Source organism: Bombus impatiens, unplaced genomic scaffold (assembly GCF_000188095.3).
Source record: "Bombus impatiens unplaced genomic scaffold, BIMP_2.2 scf_0765, whole genome shotgun sequence".
Taxonomy (NCBI): Eukaryota; Metazoa; Arthropoda; class Insecta; order Hymenoptera; family Apidae; genus Bombus; species Bombus impatiens.
Genome location: NT_177184.1, coordinates 1,117,586 through 1,140,007, shown reverse-complemented (window position 1 = coordinate 1,140,007; position 22,422 = coordinate 1,117,586). Strand labels below are relative to the sequence as shown.

At 38.9% G+C, this 22,422-nt stretch overlaps 5 protein-coding genes across 5 annotated transcripts; 3 read left to right on the top strand and 2 right to left on the bottom strand.

The window, feature by feature from the left end:
• The first annotated feature begins 3,018 nt into the window (after positions 1 to 3,018).
• Positions 3,019 to 8,074, top strand: LOC100745991 (transcription factor SOX-10-like). The gene is made up of 5 exons (XM_003492546.4): positions 3,019 to 3,150; positions 3,424 to 4,032; positions 6,854 to 7,031; positions 7,115 to 7,202; positions 7,285 to 8,074. Exons 2-5 carry the CDS (start codon positions 3,900 to 3,902, stop codon positions 7,921 to 7,923), a joined length of 1,038 nt encoding a protein of 345 aa, XP_003492594.1. The 5' UTR covers positions 3,019 to 3,150; positions 3,424 to 3,899; the 3' UTR covers positions 7,924 to 8,074.
• An 866-nt stretch (positions 8,075 to 8,940) lies between these two features.
• Positions 8,941 to 11,927, bottom strand: LOC100745755 (85/88 kDa calcium-independent phospholipase A2). Its single transcript, XM_003492544.4, has 3 exons — positions 11,610 to 11,927; positions 11,410 to 11,500; positions 8,941 to 11,334 (listed from the first exon to the last, which is right to left on the bottom strand). Exons 1-3 carry the CDS (start codon positions 11,828 to 11,830, stop codon positions 9,274 to 9,276), a joined length of 2,373 nt encoding a protein of 790 aa, XP_003492592.1. The 5' UTR covers positions 11,831 to 11,927; the 3' UTR covers positions 8,941 to 9,273.
• A 270-nt stretch (positions 11,928 to 12,197) lies between these two features.
• Positions 12,198 to 13,104, top strand: LOC100745872 (protein chibby homolog 1). The gene is made up of 3 exons (XM_003492545.4): positions 12,198 to 12,642; positions 12,712 to 12,827; positions 12,933 to 13,104. Exons 1-3 carry the CDS (start codon positions 12,459 to 12,461, stop codon positions 13,020 to 13,022), a joined length of 390 nt encoding a protein of 129 aa, XP_003492593.1. The 5' UTR covers positions 12,198 to 12,458; the 3' UTR covers positions 13,023 to 13,104.
• Positions 13,105 to 13,304: 200 nt separating this feature from the next.
• LOC100745632 (DNA topoisomerase 3-alpha) lies at positions 13,305 to 17,522 on the bottom strand. The gene is made up of 11 exons (XM_012390336.3): positions 17,114 to 17,522; positions 16,680 to 17,026; positions 16,491 to 16,609; positions 16,075 to 16,421; positions 15,713 to 16,001; positions 15,129 to 15,627; positions 14,702 to 15,041; positions 14,097 to 14,619; positions 13,794 to 14,019; positions 13,491 to 13,717; positions 13,305 to 13,415 (listed from the first exon to the last, which is right to left on the bottom strand). Exons 1-11 carry the CDS (start codon positions 17,294 to 17,296, stop codon positions 13,375 to 13,377), a joined length of 3,141 nt encoding a protein of 1,046 aa, XP_012245759.1. The 5' UTR covers positions 17,297 to 17,522; the 3' UTR covers positions 13,305 to 13,374.
• A 145-nt stretch (positions 17,523 to 17,667) lies between these two features.
• Positions 17,668 to 21,946, top strand: LOC100745509 (E3 ubiquitin-protein ligase MARCH6). The gene is made up of 6 exons (XM_003492542.4): positions 17,668 to 17,839; positions 18,185 to 18,616; positions 18,704 to 19,480; positions 19,568 to 20,224; positions 20,322 to 20,775; positions 20,891 to 21,946. The coding sequence occupies exons 2-6, from the start codon at positions 18,230 to 18,232 to the stop codon at positions 21,610 to 21,612; spliced, it is 2,997 nt and encodes a 998-aa protein (XP_003492590.1). The 5' UTR covers positions 17,668 to 17,839; positions 18,185 to 18,229; the 3' UTR covers positions 21,613 to 21,946.
• Positions 21,947 to 22,422: the final 476 nt, after the last annotated feature.

The following is a 22,422-nucleotide window of genomic DNA, read 5'->3' as shown; positions in this document are numbered from 1 at the left end:
ATGCTCTCGTCGCGCGACCAAAGAGTTTCCTCGACCGGGCGAGATCCCCCCTCGAATAGAAGCAAAAGGTTCGGAGCAAGGAAATCGAACTCGGAACCCACCGACGCGTCGCGCGACCAGCTTACGCGGTACACGATGACATCGTGCCGGCTCGATGACGCTGCAGAATGTAACGTAGCTCGTGTCACCGTTGGGGGTCCGAGAGTTGCGGTGCTCGCCACCCGGGGGGCTACATGTGTCGGGTACCCATCGTCTCCTGCGGCCCCCTCTTCCAGGGGACCGCGTATCCTTTCAAGTGTCCGACACAACTCCGATACAGGACCCCCGGGAATCGGTGAAATCATTATTTTATATCTGCCACGCTTTTCGATCTCTCTCTCTCTCTCTCTCTCTCTCTCTTTCCCTTTCTCTTTCTCTTTCTATCCCACTCCAATTCTTTATTCTTTTAATCCAGTCTAAGTCGTCACGTTTCGACACATTATCAATATCATCTGATATTGGTATTTATATCTTACCTAATCTCAATGTCCTGATAGATATATATGGCGAGTTTCCGAATGCAATGCCGATTGTTACACCGAGAAGTTCGTCGCTCAAAATTCCTTGCAAGATCCGTCCGATTTTCTCATTTGCCAAAGTGTTGAAACACTATGAAACGCGCGATCGTAAGTTTGCTTCTGAGCGAAAGTCGAATAACTGAAATGATAAACGTTGGTTTATGGTCGCATGGGAAAGGGGCAAAAGGAATAGGAAAGAGTCCTTGTTCGTCGAAATCGTAGCGCGTGTTTCCCTGAACGGCCCTGAAACGAATTCTCCTTCGCGTACACCGAGAGAGAACGAAAGCACATATTGACGCCACGTGCGCTTCGGGATGTTTATCCCAGGAAGAGCAAAATTCCGGCTTGCTGAAATCAATATTATTGTTCGCGGTTGGCTAAATTTGAATCGCGATTCGGTTGCAGCGCGTAATGCCGCGCGTGCACCAGAGATCGAGAACGTACGATTGGTGCGACGAACGATTGGTAAGCAACGATGCTCCAGGACAGAACGAACAAACTCGTTTCCGTGCGAAAACAGGCCGACCCGACTTTGTTTCGCGAATGAGACTCGTACTCTTCATCAAAAGAATATTATAACTAGATCGCAAAATCAAACAGTGGTTAGAGTTTACGATTCTCGATGATCGATAAAAATGGAAAGTATCGGGCATCTTGCGCCTCGCACAGAGCTGTACGTAGTCAATTCGTCGAATGTCAATTCTTAAATAAAATAATACAAGCGTCTTTATACCTAACGCATAGATTCAACATAGACGCGCGCTATTGAGATCAAAATGGTTGCAACGAACTTGCATTTTCTTTGCAAAGGTGTCAATGGTCGAACACTGTATTGACGAATTTTAATATTTCTGCTTGACGTGCTAGAGTTTTCGGAACACCATCTCGTTCGTCCAAGTTTCTCATTACAGACCCTGGATCTGTATATCAGCGGACAACTACGGCATTGAAACAAATTCTTTGTACGCGGTAAACGTATTCAAAGCCGAAGTATATACAGTGATCGCGAAAGGCAGGTGGTTAGAAAACGTATATAAAAGCGTTCGATGTAATAGAGAATTATTGAAATAAAGCGACGAAGGCGGAATGCGTACGATTATAGACGTGGCCAGATCGATCGATCAGGCTAGTTAGCGCGGCTTCGTTCTACGATCTCGCTATATTCTTTCCCTTCGGGACTACGTGTTGCGTAAAAAGAGAAACAAAAATTGCGCAGCTCGTTCGTTAGGCGGCAGCAGAGCGTGCATTTCCCTCGCGATAGACCCGCGTCGACATTGGGATAAAAACCGTAGCAATCCGTAATCCGCCCAAGTGTCTCGAGCATTTCCGAGGGTCTGAGTGCGCGTTTACGCACCACCAGCAAGTTAATCCTGCAAAGTGCGAGCAAGATGCCTCCTTTGATCTCGCACAAAAGCCGCTACACGGCATTGACCGTGGTTTATATATGCTCATGTATGGGCCACTGTCTTTGCTAGCTCACTCATTCATTAAATTCGTTGTATAATTAGGCTCGCCAGAAAGATGCAGACTGTCAACCGATGATTCCTGTGCACCAGCGCAACGAAAAGAAGAAGCTTCAACTCGCTCCTGAATTTATGCCCTCGCATTCTCCCTGTTCCACTATTTCTCCTCCCGATGATCCTTCTTTTTCCCGATGTGACTCGCGAGAACGTAAAGTCACGTTCGCAGTGATCTAATTATATGGCTCGCGGGGAACTGCTAACTCAGTCACGGGACAAGGAAATTTGCAAATGCGATTATTTTCATCGAGAGAGAGAGAGAGAGAGAGAGAGAGAGAGAGAGAGAGAGAGAGAGAGAGAGAGAGAGAGAGAGAGAGAGAGAGAGAGAGAGAGAGAGAGAGAGAGAGAGAGAGAGAGAGAGAGAGAGAGAGAGAGAGAGAGAGAGAGAGAGAGAGAGAGAGAGAGAGAGAGAGAGAGAGAGAGAGAGAGAGAGAGAGAGAGAGAGAGAGAGAGAGAGAGAGAGAGAGAGAGAGAGAGAGAGAGAGAGAGAGAGAGAGAGAGAGAGAGAGAGAGAGAGAGAGAGAGAGAGAGAGAGAGAGAGAGAGAGAGAGAGAGAGAGAGAGAGAGAGAGAGAGAGAGAGAGAGAGAGAGAGAGAGAGAGAGAGAGAGAGAGAGAGAGAGAGAGAGAGAGAGAGAGAGAGTTATTTTCATCTAGAGAGAGAGAGAGAGAGAGAGAGAGAGAGAGAGAAAGAGAGAGGTCTATTTGTTCGCATGACGATCGAATTTGTTCGAAATTGATCGACTTTGTTGCAGAAGAAGAATCGCAGCGGAAAGCCGATGCGACTAGGTTTTCACGAGCGTTACGATAAACGGGAAAAAGTTCTAATTCGGTCGAACAACGAGGCGCTACGAAAAGCGTGGCATTCGAAAACGAAGCGAATCATAGCGAATGATTTTCGAAGACAGGATGGACACACGAAGGATCCGAGAGAAGTCGAGGAGCCGAGTCGAGAAGAAGAACAGAAAAGGAACAAGATCCTAGATATCCCCCACCAGATGCAGAGGTGGTCCACGGAACCGCCTCCGCGATCTACCATCCAACGTTTGGTGCGTGTGCCAGACGTGTGCTCATCGTTTCTGCCTCTTTCGTACGGACCAACCTGTGTGGTGCTCGCTCCCTGAATGAACCTTCACATCCTCGTCGATCCGTGTTCGTCTTTCTTCTCTAGTCAGCCAGTCAGTCAGTTAGCTATCGGAGTTTCCTTGAACCGTCGCGGGTGCTATTTTCTATGCCATTTTTTTTTTATTTTATAATCGACGCGATCGGATTACGACGATTAGAAACACGTCTTAAAGAATTCGAATTCGATACAGAGATCGTTGTTACACGGATGACGAGTAATCAGCGGTCGGAGTGCGAACCAAGGAAAAGAATAAATCGAGTCGCGAACGTACCAAAACCCGTAAACGATATTTATCGTGCGAGATAAGAAGAAGGGCCGGTCGCTGAGAGAGTGGCGGAAATCGATGCGACGCCGATATACGGACTACCAGGAGGGACAAGGGTCGGTTTATGATAAATCACGGCACGATAACCTCGGATTAATTACTCGGTTCTTTTCTTCGTTTTCCTCGGTTCTTTACGATGCGCCTCTCGACGACGCGTTTTACGTGAAGAAAGAACAGTGTGCGCAGGATAGAGCGGCAGGCGGGCCGATAAGTTCGACGTTTCGGTGAAAGTCGTTGCTCGCGGTCAAACGCGACTGGTCGTGCTATCTACAAAAAGAAAAAGAAAAAGGACGTTCGTTCGACAAGGAAGAAGATCGTCCGTGTTACGAATGTGAATATCTACGATAAGTAATTGGAAATAACATTGAGGAAGATGGAAGCCCACCAAGGTGGCGGTTTATCGTCTGCTGCGACAGAAACGGAAGCTGGACCGTCGAGCAGCGAACGATGCGGCAACGAGCAATGCACCAGCACTCTGGACGATGCAGTGGGCAAGCTACTTCAAGGTTCGCTTCTCTCGTTTTGAAAGATTCGACGATTCTTTATTAGAGTTAAGAATGTTCCACGTTTACTCGTTTCTTGCTTCTCTTTCCTCTGCTCGCCTTTCTACGTCTACGTAATCTGAAAAATAGCAGCGGACACCGTCGGAGTCGATAGAGGTCGGGCGAAGCTAGTTTTGGAAATATCAAGCGTAGAGCGGGAATTCGTCTTTTTCGGTTGTCGACCGTGTCGTACAGGGTTGCGAGTATCTCGAACGGGTCTCGCGTCTAAGGACACTTTAATTGGCGATGAAACTCGGCTCCTCAGATTTATCCCCGTGATACCGTAGCCGGATGGAGGGAAAATATGGGCGAGCATGATGGAAGAGGTAGGAAAGAAGGAGGAGCGACACGGAGAACCGAGGATCGAGGAGCGCGAAAAGACGATTTCGAGGAAGATTCGAGCGGCAGGTGCTGCGAACAGAGCGAAACCGCTGAACGTTTGCCACCGACACTAATTATGTTAGTACGAAATTAAATCTGAGACATCGACTCGAAAGGGTACCTCAGACAGAACACGGGAGAAGGTGGGGACCAAGAAGAGCGGTAGTAATGGGTGCCCGACGTGATTTACGAGGCGTCTCGTTGGAACTCCGCGTTCCCCGAACGTGTTTCGAAGAGGCAGAAGACGCGTCTTCGGACGAGACACGTCGAATCCATCGTTCTCTAATCGTCCAACCGTTTCATTCGTCTTTAAATCATCGCGTAACCAACCCGAATAGAAGAAGTAGTTGCTCGATGCAAGTTACTCGATACACCCTGTAATCGCAAAACGTTGCACGAAACGCTCCCGCATCGCCTTATATCAACCGCACAACGATATCTGTGCGAAATATCACGGAGGAAGCGATAAAATTGCAATTTGATCGATCGATCGATTCGCAACATGGGAAACCAAACGTTCTCGTCAATCACCGAAGGTGACGATGCGTTCAACGGTATCCTCACTTGTTAACGAGACTATCTTCGTGGTAATGGGAGCTGATTTGTACAGTAGTTAATGTAGCAAGAGTGGACGACAGGTCGGCATTGACAAGCAAGATACCAAAGCACACCGGTTCATTCAGCGGGCTACAATCCCTTATTATGAACCATATTCTCCGTCTCCCCTGCGGAGCCATTCATCCTTTGGAAAAGTACGAAAGTTCTCGGCCAATCTCCTCCTCTTTCGCTCGATTAATCAATTCCACTCCACTTGTAGCTTCCCTATCTCTACTATCTTTGCGTACTTCGAAAGCACGTGTTTCCCCTCTCAATCTCGAGAACGTTCAAACTAAACGCGCGATTTTCCTCGAAAACGTTCTCGACGACCATCGCCGATAAACGTTCGCTGTTGCTGCCGTTTCGTTGGGTGCGCTTCGAGGAAGACACAGTCGAACACGCGCGATTAGAAACGAAACTCGTTCGTTCCCAAGTCGTGTATATTTTTCGCGCGAAACTTTTTCTATTCCCGTCGCTTTCTAGGGTGTAAGCCCTGCCGAATTTCCATGAAAATTGTCGTCCTGGTTGCTATCGGTGAAGACAGTAGCGAGAGGACCTCCAGCGAACGTTAAAGGAGCCGACAGAGAGACCGCATCGGTGAACCGTGTCCTTATGGTAATTAGCTACCACGAAATCTACGGCTCTTCACAGTTCGGATGCTCGTGGTGACGTTTCAACACGTGCATCTTCCTTCTCCTTAACCTTCCTTCCTATCTTCCTACTTCCTTCCCTCGTTAACGATCACCGATACACAGCGATTCGAAATAAATGTCTCGATGCTCGGTAGTCTTCTTTCTTTCTGACGGATCGAGTTGCACATATAATCGCTTACGACGATACATTTATAACAAGTTTTTATGAATATACGTTATGCGTATGAAAGAAATCTGAATATGTACAGAACAGAATTCGCGGTCTAATAATAAGTCCGATTATTCTGTGCAAAGTTCAAGGTTGAATTTTAAGACGTTCAAGTTTAGACGACTCAAATGACTCTACTTTACTACAAATATCCGCAAATGTCCACTAACGATAAAGTACGTATACCGTTGATACAAAGAAAATGGCACGCGACCGATGAGACGATGAACGAAGCATGTTCGCGGAATATTCGATGTGTATCGGATATACGATGAGATTTCTTGGAATGGAAAACTCGAGGCGACCCAAATAACCTTTCTTTAGCCGGCGAATCGTTCGTAGGGGGATACCGAGAGGAAGTCGGTAATAATAATTAGTCTCTTAATGCGAACGAACGATCGATAGATAAAGACCACCACGTTCGGAACTTCTCGTTCGTTTGCAACTCGTAAAACTTTTCTGTCTGATGCTGCGTTCGTTCATGACTATGAATGATCGTTACGAGAAATATACGAAAGAGAACAAGAATGGGAGAACGGGGAACACGCGCTAAAAGTATTAACGGTTTGGCCAACCAGAGATTAAGATTATTTCAAGGGAAACAGGTGTCGTTTTATCTCTCCCGTTCCTTTACGATTCAATTCCGCGCAAAGATAGGCTACGCAACTTCCGGCTACACAAATTCCCACTAAACACGGTGCCGTTTCCTCTTCTTCTTAACATTCGCCAAACGTTGCTCTTCTACCATTCGCGACATCAGAAAATTTGCCCTAGATCAGCGTTGTCGTTGTTCGGGTATTTCAGACGTATGTTCGCAACATTCTTTCATAGCAAGTAAATATGCCGATATAACGGATGTAGCGAACAATGCTAATATCTATGGCCGGCGGTGTACGTGATATTCGCGATGAAAAATATTCCAAAGATCTATCTTCGTTTTTTCCAGGCTACGACTGGACCCTGCTTCCGGTCACTTCTCGCGCAGGAGGACGAAGAAGCGCTCACGTGAAACGTCCGATGAACGCGTTTATGGTTTGGGCTCAAGCGGCCAGACGCAGATTGGCGGATCAATATCCGCAGCTTCACAACGCCGAACTTTCGAAAACGTTAGGAAAACTGTGGAGGTATTTCGAGCTGACATTATCTATATACATTACCGTACGTCGTAGTGTCGCGAATCGAAGGTTAACTCTAGCGAATGTAACAGAATCCTAAGCGACGGTGAGAAACAACCGTTCATAGAGGAAGCTGAGAGACTGAGGAACGCGCACAAAAAGCAACATCCGCATTACAAGGTGACTGTCGACGATCGTTCTAACGACGATCGTTCCAGTTTAGTCCGCCGTCTAAAGTTAAATCGTAAAATGCCAATTACAGTATCAGCCGCGTCGACGGAAACCAAAATCGGAGGAACAAATGGGCATCGTGATGCATCGAGCTACTTTGTCCTCTCCAGGCACGTCTCTAGACTCTACCAACTCGTCCGACTGCACTTATCCTCGCCTATATCCAGATACCGGGATCAAAACGTACGACAGACCGACTTACCACGATAGCAAAACCAGCTACGATCTGTCGAGATCGGCTTGGTCCGCCGACACGAGCAAATACCCGGTCGATCATTCGATCGTAGAAAGCAAACCGTACGACGGTATCAGATACGAATCGAACGTAGCGGCGAAAAGCTACGTGGACGCCAAGTGCTACGAGACGGTCAAGTATCACGAGGTATCTACCGCTGCAAAATATCACGAGACGATTCCAAAGTATTCCGAGTTGCAAACGAAGCCTTACGATCTACCCAAATACCCGGAGAATCCCTTAAAATATCCCGCGGATGTTACCAGCCCGGGCAAATCATACGCGTGCGTACACAGCCAGTATTACTCCGCTCCAGAGGGATACACTATGCACGAGGAGAACGAATACCAAACGCAGGGAGTTTCGACCCATTCTTTCTATCCGTATATTTCCGCGTCTATGACGCAACCGCCTTATTACATGGGTCCTCGATAAATCGCTCTCGTGCGATGTGTTTTATTCAGGGACCGAAAATAACAGTTGTTTTCTATATTTTTACGGAAAATTTCGACAAAAAATGAATTTTTGCTTAAACAAAAAATTTTTAACAGACTAAATGATTTAAAATCGGTAATTTTTAGGTATTCTAGTTACGAATAACTATTATAAATGATTAACATTTTTTTTTTTTTTTTTTTGGTTATCGATCATCATCATCGATGACGGAAATTATTTTAGATTACAGGTAATCGTTATGGACGATGAGAACATTTTTCGGTTATTGGTAACCATTACTGGTAACGCAGTTTGTTTTTTTATTACCGATAACCATTATCAATGACGGAACCTTCCTTTCTTAAGAATAACAAAATTTTAATCATTTATAATAATGATTAGTCCTGACCAAACTCATTTAGAATAAAATACGAATTCTTATACCATAACTTTCTCAATTTCGGTTACAACAATCATGGTCCCTGGTTTTATTCGTTCGCGTAATTCTGCGCCCGAGATGAACGTGCGCGCCAGTGTGTGGGCATCGATAGTTTGTTAGACCGCTTAGTACTGTCTTTTCTTTCTTTGCTATTTATTTTTTTGGCAACAATGCGATGAAATAAACAAATAAATAAACGAACAAATATCTTGTCAGCATCTAGTTTGATGAAGAAATACGAGTTGCCTATATGTACAGTATAATTCACTCTCTATTATTTATTAGTAGACTGCGAATATTTATACCGATTCAAATTTTTATAAATACAACGAAGCAGATTCTAAACAGAGATTCTTTCGTCTACTAAGTATCCTATTCTCGATATTTTTGCATTTTCAAATTTCACAAAAATGCATAAACATCCGCAGTCTATCATACACCACCACCATTTCTAAAACCGCCATCAATCCTACATTCACCTATCGAGCACACGCGCTACTTTATGTTTTATACATATGTGTGTGTGTGTGTGTGTGCATGTGTGTGTGTGTAAATAAATTAAATCTAGAAATGAAAAGTCTGCATTGAAATAGAAAGCAGAAATAAATAATAAATTGTGCGCTACTTCGTCGATTACAAATATCACGGGCCGACTAGTAAGTTTGCTTCGATACAAAATTTCCTAAATAATTCTTAATCGTCGAAATCCTCAACAACAATCGTATGTATGTACAAAACATTAACAAACAATCAATTTAATATAAATAAGAAGGCAAAAAACGAAAGAAAGAGAAATGGAGGACGAAAGAGAGAGATTCGTACTTTTGAGTGGGTGCAGTACAAGCATACGTACATGTTCGCAAAGAAATCAGCAACTCGTACATATTTGATTCTCACGAATCTGTACCGACTTAGAGATCGCGATTTATCACAGCAGCTAATTCATTTATTTGATCCCTATTGGCATGCATAAACGCTTTAGCGCTCCATATCATTTCAGCCAAAATCTCGTCGCTTTTTTCATCCATGGCGATATCCTGGGATAGTTGAGGATTAAACCTGTAGTAAGGCACTCCGATCATGGAACACCAATTTCTGGCACGATCAACGATCCTTCCGTCGCTTGCTGTTGCTTGATCCACCAATAGTACCGCGAGGACCGATATTCCCATCGCAAACTTTGCGGTATCCCATAAACTATCGGGCCGAAATATGTCGATATCTTTCAATGGACTAGAAGGTATGAGACCAGTGCCAAGAGAAACAACCAGAGACAAGGGGACCGCATTCTCTCCGCATCCAGAAGCCTTTAAAGCGAGATTGTATTCGTGAATTTCAGTCATGGCATCCAAAGTCGGGTTATTCGCTATCAATCCACCATCCAGAAATTTTCCGAACGCTCGAAAATACGATGGAGCTGCCCCGGTTGCTCTCGCTGCGTGCCAAAGCAATTGTTCGCTCGATGACGAAGCGAGAGACATCGAGGTCTCTGGATGCTCGAGTAGCGTACTAGGTGCATCGTAATTACGAAACAAATAAAGGTCGACAGGCTTTCTATCAGCCAATACAGCAGTGATCATTATCTTGGGTTTCTTGATATCCGACATCACCGTATTAACACCTAGGCAATCTTTTAATACTTTCTCCAAACCGTCGCTGTTGTACGGGCGATTACCGACAAAAGCTTCCTCTTTCATGCGGAAATACAGTGCCTGACATTCTCGCAAGGACTTGCCAGCAGCTAGACCAAGAGTCAAGATTCCACCTGTAGAAGTGCCCGCGATCCAGTCGAAGCACTCTACGATAGGTTTCTGCAGGATCGACTCGATCTCCAATAACATTTGTACAAGAACCAAACCACGAATTCCTCCTCCATCTAGACAAAGAAGTCGACCACCTTTTATTTTCTGGTTTTCTTGCATAGCCATCTTGTCCATCCCAGAAACATGTAACATTTGATCCAACACTGTACGCGGTACAGCCCTTGGTGGTTGCTGCGGTGCGAGACCATTATAATTTTCGTTAAACTTGCAGCCTTTGTTACAATCTGACATTTCTGGTGGACAACGTTTAGCGCCTACCGCATCTAGAATATACAAAATTTTCTGACCCTCGTTGTTATCGATATTCACACGATGCCGTGACGTTTCCGACTTCCAATTTTTTGCATCAATGTCTGCTCCGAAAGCGATCAGCGACTGCACTATTGCCACTGTACCATCGGAAACCGCTAAATGCAGCGGTGTATTGCCATCCTTGTCGACGATATTTACAGAACACATATGACTTAACAAAGCCACTACGCATGATAATCGTTTCCTCATTGCCATGATGTGCAACGCCGTACGGCCGTCGAAATTCAAAGCATCTATATCGCAATTACTTTCTATTAGAGCATTAATCACCTCCCTGCTCAGTGACCAATGCAATGGCGTACCGCCAAATTTCATGTCATCGGCATGAAGAACATTTGGTTTACTGTGCAAGAAATCTCCTACGTAACTAGGACTAGAAGGTTCACCTTCGGCAGCGGGAATGTTCACATCCGCTCCAATTAAAAGAAGAGCTTTAACGCATTCGGGCTTATTATTCAAACAAGCGACATGCATCGGTGTATGTCCATTACTGTTACGACTATTTAAACTGTTTGGAAGATCACCTCCAAGGGCTAAAATTATTTCTTTAGTAGATTTGGCTGCATAATGATAGACGGTATTTGCGCTATAATCCAGATGCTCCAATGAACTTTTAGCTTCGATCAACATTTGCACTGTACGCAGATTATTTGTTTGCACCGCGACTTGCAAAGGAGACACTCCTGTTTCTGTATCTCCACTGTTCAACTGACTATTTACATCAGCATGGGTAAAGGCATTATAAAGAGCAAAATGAGCTGCCAAATGTGCCAGTGTCCATGTCGGATGTTCCATCAAAGTATCACATAATTTCTGAATCTTATTCACATTACACATCTGTATAAATAAATTACTGATAATCATGGTTTCTACACAGATTGCAAAAAATCATGAAATTTTGGAAATAATTACCTCGCGACAAATTTGAACAAGTACTGGAACCTTATCCTTATACACAATAAAATGTGTTGCGATATCTGCATTATCTTCTGATCTATATAAACTGAAACAATAAATTTTAATTATTTGAAATAATAAATAATATATAAATAACTTTCATACTACATCACTTATAGTAGAAAAAAGAAAGCAACGTATATGAAGATACCTACCTATATGCTTGATGCAATGTTTCTGTACAAGGCCTATGAAGAACAATTTCATATTTTCTTTCATTTTCACCTGGACCATAAAGTACGATACCATCCTCGCGGCATTCAATATGTCGATTACTATAATTTTCAGGCTTGACTTCTTGAACTATGTTCGGCGGTATATCCTGAAATACGATATTCCGGAGAACGTTGCTAGCGATCGTTCCAAGCCAAGTCATGATGGATAATTTAGGTTATCAGTGAAAACTGTCACTACACCTTCTTAACTGACTATCAGTATAATCAAACGAATTAACAAGTTATATAAAATCGCAATGATCATTTCTCCGAAACCGTGATTATGACGTGTCGTCAACGCTGGGAAAAACGTAAAAAAATCCCCCGCAGTAGTCGATCTCACTCTGATCCAATAACGAGCATAAGCATGAAATGGTGTAAACGGCGTCAATGTAAACAAAAATTTTTGAAACACTGCTAACGTATCGCCTATAATACGTAATACCCTAATTGTATGTTACGAATACGAAAATTTGATGCAGATAGTACAATCACGATTACCACAATACTCTGTTAGAGAAAATAGTATAATACTATAATTATCGCAACATATACATACATATTATTTGCTATCTTCTATGCTACATTTTCCTTTCGTTAATGAAGCTATGGTTATTAAGTTTTTAATACAATGTGCTTAGGAAAGTAAATTTTTTTAAGTTTGAAATGAAATAATAAGATAAAATCTGTTCTTTTTTTCAAGTCAGTTCATCAACATCAGGTTGATATTTAACCTTCGCATTTAGATATATCATTGTCACGGCACCATATCATTGGTACATATACGCAATGCCATTGTTTTCAAATAAATTCTCCCCCAAAAAGACCCCTACAAGAAAAGTAGGAGTTTTCTTAGCGAACAAAGATTTCAGTCCGAAACGTATAGAAAAAGAACTGGGACCTAATGTTGGTCCTATACATTTAAAATTAGGAGACCAAGAAACTGTCTTTGAATCTGGTTCGTGGATCCCAGGTAAATTCACAATGAGAAATATTTTTTAGAGGGATCTGTTAATATGATACGGAACTTATATTGTTTCAGAATCTGGTAAAATCGGAAGCACGTACAAAGAAAATGAGAAATTAAAAAAGGAAGTAAAAAGATTGGAAGATGAAAACAACTTATTAAAGCTAAAATTTGAAGTACTTCTTGATATGGTTATTAATGCTTTGTTTCTTATCAAAATACATAATATTTAATACAGCATCTAACATCTTATTTTCATATAAAAATTACCATTTGTTTTATTTCATTTTTTACAGTTGACACAAACAACAGCAGAATATTATTCACAGAAGGAAGAACTAGATAGACTAAAACAGAAATTACCATACAAGAACAGAGATTCTTGATATAAAGAGCACATTATCATAATTCATCCTTTCTTTTACATATCGAATTAAACAAATGTGTTCATATAGCTATATGATGTATCTTGTATGATGTATTCAAAATCTTGTACTTAATTTATTATTAATTTATACATTTGTACATATATAGTATATATTCATATATATTCAACTATAATCTTGTACTTAATCACTCTACTCTTAATTTATATATATACATGTATATTTATGTTATTATATTCTAAAGCACATTGTATATTTTAGAAAGTGATCGTATGGAATACAAAAATACAATTACATTTCTGTCATTATACTGAGTTTTTGTATTTGTGCTGACACCATATACTCTTCTCTTTTAATCCATTGCATTCTCGGGACAAGTCCTTCTTGTATGTCCTAGGAATAAAATCATATACCATAACGTAAATAATACATTCCACATCAGAACATTATATACAATAGAACACAAACCTTCTGTACCGCAGATTCCACACTTTCTTTTACCAGTAGCAATGTGACGTCTTTTTGATAAATTTTTCTCTTCTCTAAATGTTCCTTTATTTTGTCCTCCAGACCCATTATATGTATTTCCACCGTTTTCATCCGCCCATTGAAAGAATTTGCAACATTCGTTTATTCTCTTAGGGCATGAGTAAAAAGGACGTCCCTTATTTGGACCATCTTTCTGTACAATCCGCCTACAATCCATATACAAATAATGATTTTTTCTAGATATTAAAAATGTCAAAAGAGTTTAGTTGCATATTTGCTTACTGTATTGCGTTTTGATTACAATGGCATTTAATGTCATTGTGTGATAACGTAAGATCATCTTGATAACTATTAACATGAACACTTGATCTAGTGCTTGTACTGGCAACGAACATCTGGTTTGAACTACTATTTGTATTATTTTGCATTTGCTGAGTATTGTCTTCTGATGCCCAAAGAAAAAAGTTACAACTATTTTGACGCTTCGCACATTTGTAAAATATCCTTCCTAAAATGTCGTGAAACAACGTTATAATAAGTCATATTTAATGAAAAATGCTTTATAAGTGTCTAAGGCGCTTGTACCATGATTTGGTCCTTCTTTCTTTACTGTTAATCGAATCGCGTTTTCATGGCAATTACACATAATAATAGCATCGTCATCGATGTTACCCCATGTTTTTTGTTCATTTCTAATTAACCTTTGATCATTATTTGAAGAATTAACATTATTAGCATCGATCCATGTATTATTCTTTGAAACATTTTGTCTTTTAACATTTCTTGATCTGCTTGTATAACGATCATCGTTCTCATTTCGCATGGACCCTATAGATGCGTTGCTTTCAGATAAACTCCTGTTTTCAGCGTTTGAAGATGGATGAGTTACAGTGTTCCCTATTGAAGATGAATTTGAGACAATAGTCCTGTTAAATGTACTGTGGTAACCAGACTCTTGACTTTTAATACATTCGTTCTTTATATTTAATGCTTCGTTAAACATAGGATCACAACCACCTATGCAAGTTGTATAATCAGTACCATAAACGTGAATGGGGAAAACGTTTCTCAATAGTTTAAATTTTAATTTACGAATATTTCCTATACACTAAAAATAATAATTTTAATTATATAGATATCATAATATATCATATAATAATTATAAATATTGTGTAACATATAATGTTTACTTCTGAACAAACTTCATCCAAAACTTCGACATGTTTAATATTCTGAGGTAACCAAATTACATTATTACATGTTGGAAACGACATGCAACCAATGTACTTTCCCGTGCCTTGCTTTCTATCTTTAAGGATCATATCCGAGTTGCATTTCGGACACTTAAAGATAACTTTTTGAGGTGGATGACTAATTTCTACCTGTGTATTACTCGGTTGTTCATCGAGGTAATCGGCTAAAGCAATATCGATTAAATTAGCATGTTCTACCGTTAGTTTAAATAGATCACGATATTTCTTTAGTTGAATTTCCAAAACATCATTCGGACTTTTTTGTTCATCACATATCCTAGACGCAAATGTAAACAATTAAAATTCAATTGAAATATTCAGATGTTCTTTCTGTTGTTAAGAAGAAAATAAAAGATCGACGTACAATTTAAGATCCTTTTCGAGTTCAGCTCTTAAGTTTGGTTTTGACATTTCAAATCCCATGTTATCATAACCCATTACCAATCCAATCCCAAGTTTTCCAGGTATCAGATACTTTTCATCTATCAAACCCACGTAATGACGCGATTTTATTGTATCTATATGCTCTGCATGAGTAGCATCGGTACCAATACTGTACTTATCCATTAAACTGATCAAATCAGCTTCAGTCAACAATTGTGGGGGACTTGTTTTTTCCTCTACCATATCTATGCTGGTTGGTTGGAAAACTTGTCCTTCTTGATATATATGAATTTCTTTGTCATTCCATTTTTCATATATGTACACATTTAAATAATTCTTTTCAATAATTTGTAGACCATTAGCAGCAAATTTTTCACCAGCTATATCGATCTCTACTGTTGTTTCTTGGCCTACCGCATCACACGATAAACAAGCCAAAAAGTGTCGAACCACAAATTCATAAACTTTGGCTTCATTGCCTGTCATTAAATAATTTATCATAAATTAACGGCAGAATATTTTTCGTTAACAAGTATTTATTAAGTGTTAAATTTGTGTGCATACCATTTAAACCATCAGCATATTTTATTGGATGTATTGGAGGATGTGCTTGATCGCTTTTCTTGCCTTGTCTAGGAGTCAATCCTTTTTCTAATAATTGTTGTGCAAAATTGCCCCATGCTGAATTGCTTACTTGTTGATTCACCAATGGAACTAAATTTAATTCTTTTGGAAATATATTTGTTTCTGTACGTGGGTAACTAATCAAACCTTGAGTATATAATTTTTCCGCAATTCTCATAGTGTCCTTCGCGCTTAAATGAAGTTTACGAGAGCCTTGCTTTTCCAGCTCCTAGATATATTTAACGTAATTAAATAAATTGCATTGTATCTTTTCTTACTGAAACTACTACTTTATTACTTACAATTGTGTCCAGTGGTAGTGGTCTCCACTTATTCTTAGGTTTACTTAATACTTTTTTAACAGTAGCCATAGGCTGTTCCAAACATATATCCAAAAATACTTCACAAGGCAATTTTTCAAATAGTGTTCCTCTTGCCCATCTAAATTCCACAGAAATATTATCACGGATATCCATTACTTTTATCTTCCAGTATGGTTCTGACTTAAATCGTTTTATGGCTAAAAATCTTTCAACTACAAATCCTAATGTAGGAAACTGACAGCTACCATAACTAATCAGCATATCAGCCAGAGTCCTGGGAAATACTTGTTTCAGTCTCAGTGTTTGAAATCTTGTAAATGCAGCACCTGCAATGTTGTTCCTCTTATATTTAAGTTCATAGGTATATGATGTTATTATGGATATTTTTTAAATACCTATTCTTAGATCCAATTCACTTCGTACATCAACAGCATCACTAATTGCTTTATTTGGCTCACATAAATTTTGAAGAGCTCTATTTACAGATGCTTGTGTAATCTCAGAAAATTTTGCTCTATTAAATAACATATATATTATTACATGAAAGAAGATACAATTTCATGGATAACATATTTGATAAATACCTATATATATGAATATTAGGCTTAATTGCACGACAGACTTGAATAATTTCAAAACCTATATTCTCTCCTTCACGATCACAATCAGTCCAAATAATTAATGCACCACATCTCTGTACTTCCCTTTCCAAAGTTTTTTTAATCTTAACAGAATTCTCTTCCGAACATTGCTTTATTACAGGTGCATCAAATAAACTTAATGGATGACAACCTTGCCATTTACGATATGCCCCAACAAACTCATAATTTAATAAATGACCAGATACAGAAGTCATGATCATTTCGCAATTTTGATTCCATAAATATGAGTTAAATTCATAAATTTTATTATATGTCGATAATCCTTCTCTCTAAAAATAATATAAAGCAAAAATATTATTCGTGTAAAAATTTTGTACATTTGTCATATATTTCAATTAAAGTAACTTTTCAAATACCCGTTTAGAAGAGCCACGAGACAAATAGCCCGCGATACTTTTTGCGGCATCGTTCTTTTCCGCAACGTTGAGAACTTTCATAACCGTAAAAGAGCTTTTAAATCTTATAAAAAACTGATAATATTGTTTTGATTTATATAAACTTAACTGTGCAGTATTAAATACCTTTGTAACAAACAACATCACGTAATATGTACAGTAGGTTTTTATTCCAATGGGGTTATAAATTATTGTATTTAATAACTTTACAAAATATCATCGTATTAAAATAAAAAATGTAGCTGTCATCTTATTTACCTATTTTTTAATAAAAATCGGCAAGTACAATAACTCATATATTTTTACATTCTTTCTTATTACATTAAATACAACACACAACAAAATTAACTTTCAATTGCCGCCCTTAACATTGACTACTTCAGCTAGTTAAGCAATGTATGAAACTTCTTCACTAAATAATTCCTATTGAAAGAAAATTGCGTACAACTCAATAGGTATCAGTCAAATTGAATGTCGTAATTTAATGAAATCTTTACGTATTGGGATGTGTAATTTGTAACAGATTAAAAATGATAGAATACACATCGTTTAGGAAGAACAGTGACATTTTTATTGCAAACGTTGCAAGTATGCCGATGCAAGAAGAAAAGAACTGGAAGTAGCAGTAGACATTTTCAATATTTTGCACAGTAATTTTGGATTTTGTGCATCTTTATCTGAGCATGAGTAAGTAAACGATGTTATTATGTAAGTAATATTATTCAGTTTATGAAATTAGATTAAATTTTTTAAAGTAAAACTTTTTATATATTCAATATTAAATATTCCCAATGACACATTCCACACTTTCGATGTAGTCTTTTATTTTTGCTCTGTCATTTTACCATTTATTGTTCTTTCTTAATGTTTCATATTTAATAATTCTACAACTTTTAACTCCTCTTGGTTGTATTTTAATAATTTAAATACATTTATGCATACGACCTTGTAACCATTATTATTACGTTATATAGGAAATAGATATATATTCTGCATTTTTACTATACAATTTTTTGAACATTTTCCTTTCAGAAAATTGATCGTTGCTTTAGTCAGTTATTTTAAACAAAACCAAACATGACGGAGGACATGTCAGGAGCAGACATCTGCAGAGTTTGTAGATCTGAAGGTCTTGCAGATAGACCTCTCTTTCATCCCTGTATCTGTACAGGCAGTATTAAATGGATACATCAGGAATGTTTAGTACAATGGATGCGATATTCGCGTAAAGAATATTGTGAGCTTTGCGGATATCGCTTTTCTTTTACACCGATTTATAGTCCAGATATGCCACGTCGTTTACCGTTAAGAGATGTTATTGGGGGATTATTTTCCAACATTGTAACAGCAGTAAAATATTGGTTACATTATACCTTGGTTGCAATAGCATGGTTAGGAGTTGTTCCACTGACAGCTTGCCGAACTTACAGGGCATTATTCAGTGGTCCTCTAGACCTGGTTCGAGTAAATACTTTCTTATAACTTTAAAATATATCTAAATTTTTAATACTTTGTGTCAAAAAATGAAGTACCCATATCTTTTGTTCACAGATACTGACATTACCAATGGATATGTTATCTCCTGAAAATATATCATCAGATGTATTTCATGGATGCTTTGTGGTAACTTGTACTCTGTTTGCATTTATCGGTTTAGTATGGCTAAGAGAACAAATTTTACATGCTGGTGGTCCTGATTGGCTTGATCGAGATAATGTACAATTGCCCCCAGTCGACAATCCACCACCTAACTTAGAGATTCCCATGCAACAGTTTCAAGAGCAAAGAGCTCTTCAACAAGAAATTCAAGATAATAATAATGTACCACCCTTTGCTGATGAACCACCAATTTTACCAGAAAATTCAGACAATGATAATGTAGAAAATGTGGAAGGACATAGGGTAGAAGAAAATAATTTACCAAATAATCAAAGAATCAATGAAGTTGAAGGAATTGGTAGAGACGTTGAGCCACACGCTGCTCCCAGAAGCGCTGATCAACAAATAGAACAACCTGTCGAACCGCATGTAGTAGTACCTCGAAATGTAGAACCACTGGTTCCACCAAGGGATGCAGAACAGCCTGCAGCACCTAGAGACGAATTGGGTATAGATGGTGAACAAGCAAACGCGAGAGTTGGGGAGGGGTGGAGGGATCAAGCCCAGGGTCAGGCTCAAGGAGAAGATGAGGAAGCAAACTGGAATCCATTAGAGTGGGATAGGCCCGCGGAGGAGTTAACTTGGGAGCGCCTTTTAGGCTTAGATGGATCCCTTGTTTTTCTTGGACACGTATTTTGGGTCGTTTCATTAAATACGCTATTTATTATGGTACGCTTTGCTTATATGTTTTAAATTGTAAATATAAGACGAAATAATCAATTTTTGTCATACAAAATGCGATGTTCTTATTTTCAGGTTTTCGCTTTTTATCCGTACTATGTCGGTAGTTTTGCAATAGCACTGCTAGATCTACAAGAATATGCAGCTGCTTCACACTTTGAAGGATTAGTAACTACATTATGTGGTTATTGTGTTACTGGAGTAGGGCTAGTGGTCCTTCATACATTAGCAGCACCTTTAGGTTTCCAACGTTCTCAACGATTATTGGGCTTATGTTACGTTATAGTAAAGGTTTCTTTACTTTCGGTCGTTGAGATAGGAGTACTTCCTCTAGTTTGTGGTTGGTGGTTAGACATTTGTTCATTAGCAATGTTCGACGCCACACTTCGAGACAGGGAATCTTCGTTTAAACTAGCCCCTGGTACTTCAATGTTCTTACATTGGTTGGTGGGAATGATTTATATATACTACTTTGCTTCGTTCATTCTGTTATTACGAGAAGTCTTACGGCCAGGAGTACTTTGGTTCTTAAGAAATTTAAATGATCCCGACTTTTCTCCTATACAAGAAATGATACATCTTCCAATTTTAAGACATGTTAGAAGGCTCGTAGCATCTGCAGTGATATTTGGAACTGCTATTTTATTAATGCTATGGTTACCTGTGAAACTCTTAAGATGGGCATGGCCAGGATTTTTGCCATATACCGTGACTATTCAGAGCGAAGCTCAGGTAAGAAGTTAATTATTAGTTAAAAGAGAAAATTAAAAATTCCTCTTACTAACAATTGTGATGTATTACTTTATTTGTTTCTTTATTTTTAAATTAGATCAGCGAATTGTCTTTAGAACTGCTATTACTGCAAGTTATTCTTCCTGCATTATTGGAGCAATCTCATACACGTACATGGTTAAAAGCCCTAATAAGAGGGTGGTGTCGAGTGGTAGCCTGGATGTTAGATCTCCAATCGTATCTTTTAAGAGAACAAACTGAAGATCCAGGGCCGGCCGTAATTGAGGAACCGCAACATCCTGATTTAGGAGCGGCGCATCAAGCGCTGTTACAAAGAGGAGGACCAACAGGTTTCCAACCGTATATCAGACCACGCTGGTTTCCTGCTCGTCTAATTGGCCTTCTGTTTTGTGTTTGCGTTTCTCTTGTTATCGCTAGTTTAATTGCAATGATTCTTCCTGTTTGGCTTGGACGCAGAGTTATGGCATTGTGGATGGTCGGAGCTCCGGCTCCATCTCCACCAGTATTACCACCTGCCTTAAGTGGGTCTGGTAAGTTCGCTTTTTAAAGTATGAAATGCTTATCCATCTTTCCTGTCGACATACTTGGATATCTACTTCCTCCCAAATTATCCTTCTGATTATAGCGTTGTTTTTAATATTTCAGATACCAACGAAGCCGCAGTTGCTTTATCTGGACGAGTACATGAATTATACACCATAGCTTGTGGAATGTACGTATGTTGGGCAGCAGCAAGAGGATTAGCCTTAGCATTTTCTTGGTTGCCTCGTGGTCGAAGAGCTCTTTTAGATAGAATAAAACATTGGGCGATCATAGGTGTTAAAGCGTCAGTAGCATTTTTCTTACTTATTGGCCTAATACCGCTTTTGTTTGGTCTTCTTCTTGAACTAGTCGTTGTTGTACCATTGCGTGTACCGCTAGAACAAAATCCTATTTTGTTTATCTGGCAAGATTGGGCCCTAGGTGTATTGTACACAAAAATAGCGACCGCTATAATTATGATGGGACCGGATTGGAGAATTCGTCTTGCAATTGAACGAGCATACAACGATGGTATTAGGGAAATAGATTTGAAATTCATCGTTACAGAATTAGCAGCACCGGTAATATGTTGTTTCGGTCTTGCTTTAGCTGTTCCCTATGCTGTAGCTTACGGAATAGTCCCACTTTTAATCACGAATCTACAAACACAAATTCTAATTGCTAGACATTTATATCCTTTCCTGTTATTAGTACACTTAATATGTATTGTTATTTACTTTCAAATTCGACAGTTCAAAAAGCTTTATGAACATATAAAAAATGATAAATATCTTGTTGGTCAGAGACTTGTAAATTATGAACATCAAAATAAGTCTCAATCGTAAAAACAGTAACAATCACATGCATTAACCTAATATATCTAGTATAAGTTTTCCTCGACGGCAACAAGAATTTAATAGAAGATTCTTTAATGTACATTCTCTATCACACTTGATCTAAAAAATGCAGATACTAACTTATATTAATTATACTTTAATTCTTAGTATTATAATTTATTAGCGTAAGCGATACGAAATAAATTAAAAAGACTGTTATTCAATGTGTCGCTTTCTTGTTTTGATGCGGATACTTACATTCTATTACACATTGTCGATACTTTTGATCTGAATTACAAAAATATATTGTTCAAAAACGGTAATGAATATTTTGCACGGTTAACGACTATATGTCATTTTGTAGAGCCCAAGATTCCCGTTATCCTTTTATTACTGATCAAACCAACAACTTTTGAAATATACCATAAACTGTAATTTTTGACTTTAAAATATTCAATGTACAAAGCTCTATAACTCTTCAATAAATTCTAAGAAAATAAGTTTCAAAGTACATACTGCTATGAAAGTAAAGTTACATTTTAATTGAGAACTCGTTAGTGACAAAATAACACGATCATGCTCTATTGTAAAAAACTGATGTTTAAAACGATTAATTTGAATGAAAGTAAGAAATATTTATACTTTCTTAAAATAAAGAAAATCATATTTCCTGAGAAACTTGTCATTTTTCTTTCTTTTAGTTAATCATGCAAAAGTTATCATTTAATTGTGTAAATATAATTACATAAAAAAATAACAGAATACTAACAGATCTGAATTACTTCCACAATTATGTTTCTTTTCGTATGCAAATAAAAT

What these genes read in the sequence shown, in the direction of transcription:
- LOC100745991 (XM_003492546.4), top strand. Translation starts at nt 3,900, where the DNA reads ATGGAAGCCCACCAAGGTGGCGGTTTATCGTCTGCTGCGACAGAAACG. An exon ending in ACGTTAGGAAAACTGTGGAG is followed by an intron (nt 7,032 to 7,114) that starts GTATTTCGAGCT and finishes CGAATGTAACAG; the next exon opens with AATCCTAAGCGACGGTGAGA. An exon ending in AGCAACATCCGCATTACAAG is followed by an intron (nt 7,203 to 7,284) that starts GTGACTGTCGAC and finishes TGCCAATTACAG; the next exon opens with TATCAGCCGCGTCGACGGAA.
- LOC100745755 (XM_003492544.4), bottom strand. Translation starts at nt 11,830, where the DNA reads ATGACTTGGCTTGGAACGATCGCTAGCAACGTTCTCCGGAATATCGTA. An exon ending in ACATTGCATCAAGCATATAG is followed by an intron (nt 11,501 to 11,609) that starts GTAGGTATCTTC and finishes TTATTGTTTCAG; the next exon opens with TTTATATAGATCAGAAGATA. An exon ending in TTGTTCAAATTTGTCGCGAG is followed by an intron (nt 11,335 to 11,409) that starts GTAATTATTTCC and finishes TTATTTATACAG; the next exon opens with ATGTGTAATGTGAATAAGAT.
- LOC100745872 (XM_003492545.4), top strand. Translation starts at nt 12,459, where the DNA reads ATGCCATTGTTTTCAAATAAATTCTCCCCCAAAAAGACCCCTACAAGA. An exon ending in ATCTGGTTCGTGGATCCCAG is followed by an intron (nt 12,643 to 12,711) that starts GTAAATTCACAA and finishes ATATTGTTTCAG; the next exon opens with AATCTGGTAAAATCGGAAGC. An exon ending in TTGAAGTACTTCTTGATATG is followed by an intron (nt 12,828 to 12,932) that starts GTTATTAATGCT and finishes CATTTTTTACAG; the next exon opens with TTGACACAAACAACAGCAGA.
- LOC100745632 (XM_012390336.3), bottom strand. Translation starts at nt 17,296, where the DNA reads ATGTTGTTTGTTACAAAGGTATTTAATACTGCACAGTTAAGTTTATAT. An exon ending in CACTACCACTGGACACAATT is followed by an intron (nt 16,002 to 16,074) that starts GTAAGTAATAAA and finishes AAATATATCTAG; the next exon opens with GAGCTGGAAAAGCAAGGCTC. An exon ending in TGTAATCAAAACGCAATACA is followed by an intron (nt 13,718 to 13,793) that starts GTAAGCAAATAT and finishes TATGGATTGTAG; the next exon opens with GCGGATTGTACAGAAAGATG.
- LOC100745509 (XM_003492542.4), top strand. Translation starts at nt 18,230, where the DNA reads ATGACGGAGGACATGTCAGGAGCAGACATCTGCAGAGTTTGTAGATCT. An exon ending in TAAATACGCTATTTATTATG is followed by an intron (nt 19,481 to 19,567) that starts GTACGCTTTGCT and finishes TCTTATTTTCAG; the next exon opens with GTTTTCGCTTTTTATCCGTA. An exon ending in CTATTCAGAGCGAAGCTCAG is followed by an intron (nt 20,225 to 20,321) that starts GTAAGAAGTTAA and finishes TTTTTAAATTAG; the next exon opens with ATCAGCGAATTGTCTTTAGA.